At 43.2% G+C, this 13,038-nt stretch overlaps 1 protein-coding gene across 23 annotated transcripts in view; it reads right to left on the bottom strand.

Moving 5' to 3' along the window:
• Window positions 1-295: 295 nt before the first annotated feature.
• mef2d (myocyte enhancer factor 2d) overlaps window positions 296-13,038 on the bottom strand; it is a 144,555-nt gene continuing 131,812 nt past the window's right edge. For 12 of the 23 annotated variants that reach the window (XM_078171333.1, XM_078171343.1, XM_078171335.1 and 9 more), the window contains 2 exons: window positions 7,443-7,493; window positions 296-2,801 (listed from right to left, as the gene is read on the bottom strand). In XM_078171333.1, coding sequence (XP_078027459.1) covers window positions 2,354-2,801; window positions 7,443-7,493 — 499 coding nt within the window. In that variant the 3' untranslated portion in view covers window positions 296-2,353. The remainder of the gene's footprint in view (window positions 2,802-7,442; window positions 7,494-13,038) is intronic. The other 11 variants (XM_078171339.1, XM_078171350.1, XM_078171341.1 and 8 more) reach the window with 1 other exon arrangement.

Genomic DNA, 13,038 nt, shown 5'->3' with positions numbered 1-13,038 from the left:
TGGACCTTTAAGTGTTTTAAGAAGTAGCTGCAAATCTAGTTTTTTTTCCCCCAGTGGTTTATTTGCTACTTAACTGATAATAATAAAAGCAAACTATCATAAATGATTTATTAAGTTTACAATTGGTGCTTTTAAACTATTAGTAGAAAACATGATATTATAAACATTAAATGTGTCAGTTATCTCTGTTATTATTAAACGTTTTCAAATACATTTGATAAAAATAATATAAATAAAAATATCTTCAGTGGTAGTTTTTGATATTTCATTTTAAAAGTTTTAAATAGAACTGCAATTTTCTTTTTAGAGGCTTTTAATCTGTACTTTTTTGTTATTTTAATTTCATTTCTTGTTATATTTCGTCTCATTATTAAATTTCATAGTTCACAGTTTCTGTTCTGTGATCAATTTAACTCAGTTAATTTGTTTCAAGCAGGCAGCCAATCAGCCAGAGTAAAAATTTAAGGTGGTCCGGCTCCTAGGGTTGTAAACAGAGCTGTGATTGGTGGATGTACAGAAATAAATAATTATAGAGGATTAAATAAAAACTGCAAACTTTGAATTGTATCTGTGGAATAACAGAAGCCTTATAAGTAGGTATCAGTCTAACCCTAGTGTGTGTGTGTGTGTGTGTGTGTGTGTGTGTGTCCAGGGGTCAGGTGTGTTAAGGGTCAGGGGTGGGGGTTCAGGTAAAGTGCGCTCCATCAGTGACAGAGTCCTAACCATTACTCACTTAAAACAGTCTGAGTCACCGCGGCTACGTCTTCCCTTTCTGCCTCTACAGCTCCCTCTGCTGGCTCGTCCACACGTTACACTTTATATACACGCATAAATAATAATAAAAAAGAGACCGATGCGCTGAGAATCAACGTGTTTTTTTTCTCTTTCGTTGAGGGATATCCTGCCGAATATAAAGTTTATATATACAATCCCTGTCGTCTGTTGTAGTCTCCTGCTCCAGATGCAGAGCCGCCATCCCTGCCGCCTGAAGCCGTTTTAATATATACTTGTATATGATTTTTTTTTTTAACCTTCAATAACACTTCATCCCTGTCACACAAAAGCCACAAAGGTTACAGATTGCTTATATACACGGTACCTCGCCATCTCCCCTTTGAACATCAGCTATCTATTCAAAACATGAGTCGCTTCACAAAAATACTTTCAGCTGTGTGCATTGCAGGTGTGTGTTCGAAGGATGAAAGTCAGAATGAACATTTTGCCTAAATTACTGTTAAAAAACGACCAGTTGAGGTAACAAACCACACACACACACACACACACACACACACACACCAAACACACAAGTCCTTTTCAGCATCTGTAGTTGACAAGATGTGGGCGAAACTAGGAGTATCTGTGTCGTTGAGCTGCTGCAGCTCGTCCCTGATACAAAGAAAAGCAGTCTTTTACCTCGACAACAAATCACTGGTTTTACAGCTAGTCTGCATGGTTCAGATTAAATAAAGACCCGCGGGTCATCAGTCTCTCGTGCAGGGCCAAAGTGCCGGCCTGTGGACGTGGCCGCTGGCTCGGCTGGGGAGGGAGGCGACATTTTCTTTTAGTGTCTTCATATTCAAAACTGAGACGATCCAAACTCTAAAGATCAACAGTCAAGACAGAAGGACAAAAACTCCACGCTTTAAAAAGAGCAAAACGGCCCAAGAATCTAGAGCGATAGCAACACAGCCGTGGTCGGGCTGATGTGTACAAACAAGTGGACTCACTTGGTGGCGCTGACTGAAAGCAGCGTAGTTACAGACGGTAAGGACATGAGGGAGGGAGAACACCACCAGCCGCTCACCAAATGCAGGGCATGCTGGGAAACCAAGGTGTGTGTCTGCTCTGCCAGCGGCTGTTGGGTGAAATAGTCTGAGTGGCCAAATTTAGGGTTTTACTAGCCACCGTGGCCTCGTTAACAACAATTCACTTCTATTCAAATACAGCTGAATAAATTGTTTGACAAATAATCCCTGGTTCTGTGGCTCAACCCCTCTGGGGTTTCGTGTGTGTGAAAGTACATTAGAGTTCAAATGTGTATGCACATTGTCATACAAGTGTGTGTCAGTGTCCATCCGTGTGACATGACGGTGTGTTAGCATGCTTGTGTTGTGTCTGTGTGTCTGTGTGTGTGAGGTCAGCGTTTCCTGTGTGGACAGTAGGTTACTGGGTCGATGGCGGGTATATATATATTTATATATATAATGTGTGTGTGTGTGTGTGTGTGTGTGTGTGTGCACGAAGAGGGAGCTCAGGGGCATAAGGGCTGGTGGGGGCATGTACACAAGCCACAAGTACACATCTCCATCCTCCATCTGTCCGTCCGTCCATCCATCCCTCTGCGGTCACCTCTTCATGTGACCCAGGCATCCAGTCTCATTCTCTTGACGTTGGTCCCGTCCTGCTCCTGGGGCTCGGCCGAAGGGGGCCGCATGAGGACCATGGTGGGCTGTTGGCCCCCGGCGCCCGCCTGGTGGAGGAAGTCTTGAGCTCCGCCTCGTCCCTGGGTGCCGTCGTCCCGGTCGCTGCCTTCGTACGAGCTGCCGTTGCTGCTGAGGCTGTCGACTGGCGAGCGGCCTTGACCTCCCACTTCCAGGCGCAGGGTCCCCGGGTAAGCGACCGACACCAGACCTTGTCCCTGCAGTTGAACCTGGCCTCCGCCGCCTCCACCTCCCCCGCCGCCGCTGATGGAGCTGGGAGTGCTGCGGTCGCGGTTTGGTGAGACAGGTTCGGACTTAATGTTGACATTTGGGTTTGTGTTGACTGTCAGTGCGGCACTCTGAGATATGTGACCCACCGGCCTGCAGAGATGGAGACAGAGGAGAAGAGAAGGATGGAGGGAGAACAAAGAGTGAGACTACTGACAGTATAACGATAATAATAATCACAGAGCTGTACCATCCTTCATCACATGACAGCGGACCTTCATCAGACAACAATTTGCTGGGATGAAACACAGAATTCAGCCAATATGGCAAATAATTCAAAGGATGGTCGTCGTCAGAATGAATGCATCACCATGTGCAGATAAACATAAACTGGACTTTCACCAGGATAAGGTAGCCACTGTCAAAGACAAAGACCGGAGGCACTCTGCAGCAAACCAGGCAGATGTCGGCTTGAGCACATGAAGAACAAGGACACACGAAACAAAGAGGACGACATCTGAGGCCACATGAAAGCACAGTCCATAAGCCATGCAGCCCAAACATCTGCACAGTTTGGATTTGGTCTGTTCAGGTTCACAATCAAGCAAATCAGAGCTTGGAAAATAAGTCGGATGGGATCACAGGCAGTTTGCATTTGTAACTGTTAACCTGCCAGGTGAGACATTTCTAAAGCATTCACACACACGTTACCGTCTCTGATATTAATACCAGAACAGATGCAGAAACAGCTGAGCGTGAGCATCAGTCCAGAGAACATTTCTGTTTTGTTCCCAGCTTGACAAACTGCTGGCAGTCAAATATCAACATCTGTCTGTTCCTCCTACCTAAAAGAACCCTTTGAATTTTGTTCCCAGTAGTTGGTTCAGATAATGTCTCACTGGGAACAAACAGCTCTATCAGAAGACAATCATCTCAGATATTTAGGCAAAGAAAGCCCCAGTTCTGCTGCCTTTAATGGAGCTATTAAGAAGTCAAAGGATGTGAGAAAATCTACATCACTGGAGCTTTCTATTTGGTATAATCTCCCTAACCTTATTATAACAATGATCACATGATTTCCTGTTGTCAGTGGGTGGTGCTATAACTATCACTATACGTTGGCATGCAGATGTCTTAAGGCCGGGACTCTGATCTGATTTGTAACGTGAAACTGCTTTAAGCAGTGTCTCATCGAGCGTGTGGAGAGGAAGAGACCTTTGTGGATAATTGTCTCAACATCTGGGTCAGAAAAAGGTAAGCAAACATTAACTTGTGAGAGAAAGGTGTGAGCAGACAACAGCATGTTGTGGGCGAGCCTCCCGTCTCTGAGATGCAGAACAGTGTTGGAGATGCACTGATTTGTAACGTGAAACTGCTTTATTTGGTGTTTTTACTGGTTTTAATCACCTGATTCTTGTTTGTTAGACCTCAGTGAATAATTCAGCTCCCGATTCAAACCTCCTGAACAATGAATGCTGACAGAATTCTAACCAGGAGAAGTTTCAGCTGGTTGCAATCTGAAATTCACCACTAGATGCCACCACTGCAGGACTTACACTTCTGGATCCAATGGATGGCGTACGCTGCGCCATAAACTGACATGCACCTCCCCAGAAATGTAACTACATGTTGTTGCGACGCAGATCTCCTGTCTGTGTTTGTAAGCTGAAACCATTTCCCTCAGTGAAAACAAAGCTTTGATTTACTTTAAGTTCAAGACAATAAAGCCTCCACAAAAATAGCATTTTAAGTCTTGTGTGTGATTTATCCTGGCTTCATATGGGTAGAGGAAATCTCTGCTCATTGCTAGGCTAATTTATACAATGTAAATTGCCATAGGCTTGTGCTAATAACATTAGCATGTTGTATTTGTTTGGAAAACGTATTTAGTATAAGACAGTTGTTTTGGCGGTGAACTCTGTGAGCTGTAACGTTACCTTTGTTAAATGTTGCTGTTGTTCCTGGCTTCAAATGAGTAGGGAAAAAGTTGCTAGCCACTAGGCTAATTTATACAATGTAAAATGCCATAGGCTTGTGCTAATAACGTTAGCATGTTGTATTTGTGGGGAAAATGTGTCCAGATAAAGACAAGTGTTTGTCTGTGAATGCTGCGAGTTTAAGGAGTGTTTTGGGTGTGTTTTGAATCAACTAAACATTACAGGACTTCACAGAAACTCTGCTGCCAACTAGTGTTTTGGAGGTGTAACTGCAGAGTGACACATACACACCACTGCATGAGTATAAATGCTCCCAATGGCATAGGCCGCCTGTGTAGTTTACAGCTCTGCATGGAGCTGATGCACAAGTATAAATCCTGCTTAAATCTTATACACCTCACCTCTAAAGAAAATGTTAATGAACTCAATCAACTCACCAAAGACTGTTGCTATTTCATTGTCATACGTTTACGTCTGACCACAGTCGTACAAGTTTTGAAAAGATGACTCTGGTGTGAAGAACACGCTCCAGTATTTCATTAAGCTGCTGTGTGTGTGTGCCTTAAGATGCTTGGGATAAAGTCATGTGCTGCAAAGCTTACGTCTCTGTCTGTGTCTGTGCTTCTACCTGCCACGACTCTTTGATCAGCTCCTCCACCCTCACACTCAGCCTTCACCACCTCCTCCTGCCCTGCTGGCTGGAGGCTGACTCGAACCTGTCACTGAGGCTGACACCGGCTGTTGACGCTGCACTGTGGCTTGCTCCTTTGACGGTGTCGACAGGATTGTTCGGATAGCGCTCGTTTTCTCTCTCTCTCTCTCTCTCTCTCTCTCTCTCTGCTTGACACGGTCGATCTGCATTTGAAGCTCCCAATTACTGCGTTTGGCCCCTCGGGTGTGTTCTAATATGTCATATCATGAGCCATCTGCAGCACTGTATCTCTAATATTCCCTCAATTACTGGCAGACTGAGAGGGGAATTTAAGATAGCGCTCCTCCAGGCGATCTGGGTCTGCGGCATTCAAATGTGCTCACTGTCTTGCTCCAATTCTGACACACACACACACACACACACACACACACACACACGCACACACACTCTTGCTGTCTTACATACAAATGCTCCTTCCCTCCTATACTCTCTCACAAACACACAAATCTCTTGGCAGCGGCGAGGCTCACTCCGTCTCTCGCTGTGCCCACTTCATCAAACCTGCGCGTCGTGGTTCAGGCCGGCGCAGGTAGATGGATGGCGGTGCCACGGGGGCGCCGTTGCTATGGCGAGAAAACGGCAGAGTCAGCGGGCCGGTGACAGTGATGAAGGCGAGAGCGGCAGGCTACCCCCGAGCGCTAACAGCACAGTGAGCGCAGCCAGAAGCAGACACTTGGTTACAGTGCAGTGTGATGAGATACAGCCGTGTTTCCCAAAATGCTCTGCTTCTCCGAGGACCAACAAGCTGCACAATTACTCTTCAATTTAATTCAAATCAGACGGATTCACTGAAGGAGTCATTTCCACAACAATGTGCTGCACATAATTAACAGTTTGTTGTTGAATTTGACAAATGACAGTCGGAGCTGTTTGCAGTCCAAACTGTAATTAGCTGTATTTGTATCTTTGCATATTTAAAGGGGCATTCCACCAACTTTACACATGGTTAGTACGAGGGATGAGTGAGTTTCACCATTATCTGTAAGCATGTATGTACTTGAAATGGGCAGAGTTTAGACTGAAGTAGGGTGGAGTTTAAAAACTGTAGTGTAAGGGACCAAACCATGAGCTGTTATTTTAAGCCTGAAATTGATATGGATTTATCCGAAGTTGCTTTATTATTTCCTTCGTCATGAGTATGGATATCGACACTTTATACTGATACCCGAACTCGTAAAAAGTACACTATCTGTACTGTAAAGTTAAAAAAAGTTGGATCAGTGTCTGGGACGACGGAGAAAAATGAGCAATGAAATTACTCTGATTAGCAGTTTAGCTCAGTACACAAGAAGAGAAATAGAAGTGAGGAAAGTAAACAAAGAGCTAAAGTCCAGAGTGAGTAAGACTGAAACAAACGTGTTACAGTACATAATGTCAGATTTTTTATTTGACTCTTTGGCTGAGACACGGCAACATCAGCCGAACAGTTGGCTTTGGTCGCTACTAGTTCTTTAATGGCGGTTTGGGACAGTTCACTCCAAAATCAAAAGTACATATTTTTCCTCTTACCTGCAGTGCTATTTATCAGTCTAGATTGTTTTGGTGTAAGTTGCCAAGTGTTGGAGATATCGACCATAGAGATGTCTGCCTTCTCTCTAGTATAATGGAACTAGAGCGCCAAAAATACATTTGAAAAACTCAACAGCGATGTCTCTTTCCAGAAATCATGACCAGGTTACTCAAGATAAGACCTATTTTCTTTCTGCCAAACTACATCCACCAAGAGTGCATCAACTGCTAGCTCACCCAGCACCACTGAGCCAGCTAACGATAAAGCTCAAGTCCTACAGGACAGAGGAAAAATATGTGTTTTTGATTTTGGGGTGAACTGCCCCTTAAAATGCAAAAACAGAAACAGGTAACATCACTTTGCATATTTGATAAATACATCTGTACTTTCAGTCATATAGTTTACTATACTTTCAATTTATTCCTAATCAAATGTTAATTTGTGATAATTGCCTCTGCCTGATTGCCCCCACAGGAATCATTCATGACTAATCTTCTTTAAGCTCTTTACAAACTGAACATCTCTTCATTTCAGCAGTAAACTTGTGAAACTTAGCAGAGGTTCCTCAGAGCAGCAGATATTTTGGGATGGCAGCGTGCTGTAGCTGTGTGGCTGAAGTGTAGAGAGTGCAGTACCAGCAGAGGCCCTCCTCCCTGCCAAAGAGCAAGTTGGACTGAGAGGCTAGGCTGTGGAGGGAGGTGGAAAAAGAGACAAGCAAGTTTTAAAAAAACGCTACAACAGCAGGGAAACAGTGGGACGGAGGCCAGTCATGGTCAGTCCAGACATGGTTACTACAGACAAAAAAAGAAAAGAAAAGGCTCCACAGCTGCTTCATGTTGTTGGAGGCAGAGCTGGTACGGCAGGAAGTGTTAGAGCCTGTGCTGACACAAATTTGATTGTCGTCCACACGCAATGCATTCTTACAGTCAGCTCCAATAAACTCCACTGGCTTTTCCTGAAATGGGAATGGGCCAATGGGAATCCTCAGTGCAGACTGTCACTAAAGGAATATACTGTAAGTTCTTAAATGGCTGTTGGGAACAGTGTCACTCCTGTTTGACTGGTGAATTTGGAGTGAAATAATATTAGTATTTTGCAGTAATTTGCAGAAAGCAGAATTGACCATGACAGTCACGACTGGACAGGCACAGCTAATTTAGTATTTCACACTTATTTCAGTATTTATGGTAAATGTATGTTTCTAAGAATCCAACATGTTTGGACCATCCAGCCAGCTCTCACTCTCAACTCGTCAAATACTGCCGCTTTGTCAGTGGAACACTGCGTCAGACATCAACGCACAGAGGCATCCTCTGTGGTGGTATAATACACATCCATGGATGTATCAAGAGAACTGGATACAGCGATGGACGAGGGGCCCAATTCATTCCTGTGAGATTTGCGCAGTGGCGTATGAAGCCAAAACTGTTCAACTGTCATGTATAAAATTACCTGGATGATCCGGGCATTATTGACACTACTTCCGCACTATGTGGCCCACAGAGCATGAGACTAGGGGCTTTTGGCAGCTAAGTAGCTAACTTCCGCTGGCTGAACGATTAACTTCTGGTTTACCGCTCCGTTTAATTAAATGGGGATAAAATTATTTAATCTTGTGGCTCTTCTAGACTTTCCAAATGTTATCTGACTGAATGGATCAAATCCTGTTAGCGAAACAAGTCATTTTGTGGGGCTTGTGACACTGTGATTTAAAGATGTCTCTTTCCAAACGGAAGTCTAGGGGGAAAAGTCTTTATGGGCCCAACACGCTTCCTGGGGGACTGCATGCACCAGCCAGCGAGTGTTTCAGATGCAGTGGGCAACGACTGCAGAAAAAGAGCGAGAACGTCTGTGTAGGGAGGGTAGGATGGGTCAAACAAACTCTGGACTTTCACCCAGGAGCCCGCTGCTCGTGTTCTGTGTAAAACAAGAAGTCAATGGAGTTATTTCAATGACAACACAGTGTGCTAGTACATGCAGCATGTGTCAGTAGTGACGTGGTGTAAGACTACGTTTGTAGCAAGCGTACTTATTTTAGGCCAAACTGTGATGTTTTTTTTCTGAACCACTGACTTTTGTTGCCTAGACTTAAGGAAGTAAACCTAAAAATGAAGTGTTTTACTTTCAAGTTTAATTTGAAAGAGATGTACACCATGGATACACATCTTGCTTTTCCTGAGGACCACTTTTGCAAAATGACAGAAGACCAGTTAAAAAACAAAAATGAAAATGAATAAATAGCCTAGACTTCTGTCGAGATCCTCCTCTGGCACCATTTTTATATTCTGATTATTTTTTTTTTATAGTTTATCTACATTCAAAATACAAAATCGAATTCCCAGTGTAAATCAATTTATCACCATTTTGAATTAGAAAATGGTTGGTTGGCCATCTGGCACCCTGTTGTGGGCCAGATTTGGCTGTTGAGTATCACTGCTGTATGCATTTAACGAGCAGCAACTGTTCATTTCCTGTGAAAACAGAAGTGTATTTTGGAAAGACACAATGCGGGTAACCAGCATAAATGAAACGCTATCCCTGAACGTCCAAAATTGATGCAGGAGGGTACTTATAGCGCGTCATATTTTGATGCCTAGGTCCACAGACAAAGCGGCGGTATTTGACGAGTTGAGATGAGAACATGTTGCAGCCATGTTGGACCATCTGATGCCATAAACCAACTAACAATTTTTTTCATTATTGATTAATCTGCCCAATAATTCATCAGTTATTCAATCAATCGTTCTGTTATTAAAATGTCAGAAAACACAGAAACATGTCCTGCTGTGTAATTTCCAAGGTCTTCAAATGATATGTTATTATCATTATTATAGCTTATTATCATGCATGACAAAGCAAATGTTAAAAAAAAACCAATTATTTGATTATCAAAACAATACATTTTCTATTGATGGATTAATAAACTGTTAAAGCCTGATATTTAGCCTTTAAATGTGGGGCAAAGTAATCTGTGACCATCCTATACAGATTGTATGTTTGGTGCTAAATGAAAGTATTATCTCGCAGGTAGCAGGGAGCCTAATGAAGCGGCTGCTGGTTTTGACACTGTAGTTTCTAATCTGTATTCTGGGAAAACACTGACTCCTCTGGGGAGGTTTTACTGAACAGCCTCTGATAGCATGTGTGCATTGTGCCCTGCCGACAAACAGCGTGTCCTGTAAGCAATTTAGCAATGTGTGCACTTTCTGCAAATGCTTTTTTTTTCCTTCTCTGAAACCACAGCAGAGAGAGACGAGGTGAGAGAGACAGACTGAGAAAGACAGAATGTGTTTTTGTGGGCGAAAAACAAGATGAAAGTGAGAAGAGCACTGGGCAGAAACTTCAGCCACCAATAAAACATTTTCTCCACTCTGTTAGCTTCTCGCTACGAACATGGATCAACTGGACAAAACAACAATGATACACAAGCAGACAACATCCCGAGAAGTTGTTTTGTTTATTTCCTGCTAAAGTGTCCCAAATGGAGGCTCCGTCTGCTGATAACACATCGACTCAGTGAGGAAACAAACAACAAATGGCATCCAGAGAGCCGTTCTATATAAACAGGCAAACAAGCTGAAAGCCAGGCTCTACAGGGAGCTGCTGTAGGTGGCAGCCATGACATTAACATTTAGATTTGGCAGTGAGGGGAAGACGAGAGTCAACAGGTGTACGCCGAATTAAACCGAGTCTAACAAAAGAGCAGGAAATAAGGAGTGGAAGAGGACTGATTAAAAAGGGGGATGGGAGAGGGTGAGATGACACACATCATTTCCTCACGGAGCCCATGGCGAGTGAAAGTGTGGACGACAGCGAAGGCGAGGCTCGCAGCCAAACCGTCATTCACTGTTTGATTGGAAGAGCTTGTTTGCTCGCTGTGAGGCCGCGCTGTGATGAAAAATCAAAAACAAGCCGGAGCAGTCTGGGCTGCAGAAGTGCCCACGTCTGCCCATGCTGTCCTAGGACGGCACGATTTTTCCGTTGTGCCGAGAGAACAGTTTGGTGTGCTGGGAAAGCTTCCCACATTTCTGTGGTGCTTGCTTGTTTTCAGTGACAGCGATTCTGTCATTCTGATCCCACACACAGCACAGAAAACCTGCCTGGTGTTCACTCCACTGTCAAACCTGAGAGCGGATCAAATTAAAGTTGTGCTTATTCACTCAAATCCTGATTATTGTTCCAAATGTTTTAAAGAATGCCTCGGCTATTTTAAGGCACAACAGATACGCTCAATAAAATCTTTTAATGCTTATAACTATGGCTGCAACTGACCAGTTTTTTCTGTAAATTAATTTACAGATTATTTTAACACAGTTAAGATTTTGGTCAATATACGTAATGTCAGCAAGAACGAAAGGAAACCTTAGGATGGATTCTACATCTGAGAGTGTTGACACACTAAGCCGAGGATCGACTCTCGGTCAATGTCAGGTTGTTGGGTGGGCATCTGTCGCCTCTAGTTTTTGCGCATGTCCTGCACTGTTGGCGCCAGTCGGCCCTTGTCAGCTGTTTTATGGCCAATTCTGCATGTTAAATCGGACGCTGAGAATGAAATCACTCTGACTGGAAGTTCAGTGCAGAAGAAGAGAAACGGAAGTGAATAAAGTAAACAACTAAAGTCAAGAGGGAGCGAGATCGAAACAAACTTCTTATATTAGGTAAGATTATGTTTTTCTCAATAGAGACAGTTTGATTGTGTTTTTGTTTGCTGGTGCACTGAAAATAATTTGTTCTTTCAAAATTATTCATGTGCTAACTAGTCATGGACAAAATTTCAAAACTTTACCATGACTTTTTAAGGACCCATAATAAGTTTTGCCTGGCGTTTTTCAGACATATCGGATTCAAACAGTACTCAAGCATAATTTAAAGTTAGTGGACATTCATGAAAAGAGAAATGTAATTCTGGGAGAAAATTAAGAAACGTACATGATGGTAAACAAAACGTATTGACGCATATTAGAGCTACATTAGGTTGACATTAGGAAATAAACTTACTGTTATGTTACAACACACGGAACACTATCCGTGGAAATATACTGCAACAATTTCTTTACACACAACAAATTTCCATGACTTAAATGTGATTTCCAGGTTTTCCATGACTGTTGGAATCCTGGATGCAGGGAACATGAGGTGACGCAATGGTCGGCCTTTGCTGCTGCTAGCTCTTTGATGCCATTTTGGATTGTCTGGACCTTTAAATTGGGAACAGACTACATTTCAACCCCCACTCCTGCGCTCTCAAGTGGGATCATCGCTGGCGCTACTGGTGCAAAGACAACTGGGTCTCTTTCTGTTCTACTCAGAGCTGAGCAACTACCAACGACGCAGGATACACTGCATTTTGTTTTCCACCGTTACTGAGGTTCAGTTCAGGATAATACAGAACTTACACTGATATTGATTTGGTAACTGGGGACAGCCACTGATAACTACCAGGTTGGTTGCACAATGGCTGGTGCACTTCCTTTGTGCGGCAAGTGGAGCCTTTGAACTTTAGAGTGAAATCCACTTTTTTCCCACCAAAGTAAGCGCATCTATTTGGGTTTTTTAAATGTGGGAAAACGTGTTAAACATAGGCGATAGTGTGCTTTCCCATTGCCAATAGACCAGAGCTGTGTACGCGGCTCAGCAAATGAGTGTGCCTTCCTTTGTTTTTTTCTAGCGTGTCACAACTGTCGTCACAGACAGGCCAGAAAACAGGTAAGTAAACAGCAGAAAGCAGCATAGAGGCCAGTGAGAATGTTACAGCTGTTACTTCTTTTTTATTCCTCTTATTTATCCAGTCTCTCAAACTTGGTGCAGACTTTTGATTCTTGATCAATGTTCCAGCACTGCTTGGACAGAGACGGATCTCTGGAGGCCTGTCATTGCATTTTGCCAGCAAAGGGGCTAAAATTAGCACGTCCACCTGGGTGTTGTATTTCCATCACTGCTGATCAGAGCTGATCGGAGCTGCAGCTGATAAATACCCAGGACTACTGCAGAGTTATTTGTCCTGGGAGTGAATGCTGATTGTAACCTTTCCTATAAATACATCAGCCAAATGTTTGTGGGGTTTTTTCTAGTGGGAAAAGGAGCTTTATAGGAAGCTGGTCTAAACGCTAAATTCTATTATTCTATAGCCATTACATTGTACAATTAACATTTACTTCATGTGAGAAGTTAGAGCAAAAAACGTGTCAATTTCCACTTTAAGTGATAAAAATCTGAATGGAGAATGAAAAT

This window comes from Epinephelus lanceolatus, chromosome 10, assembly GCF_041903045.1.
Source record: "Epinephelus lanceolatus isolate andai-2023 chromosome 10, ASM4190304v1, whole genome shotgun sequence".
Taxonomy (NCBI): domain Eukaryota; kingdom Metazoa; phylum Chordata; class Actinopteri; order Perciformes; family Serranidae; genus Epinephelus; species Epinephelus lanceolatus.
Note: the sequence above shows the minus strand (reverse complement) of the source record. Positions and strands in the feature narration are given on the sequence as shown.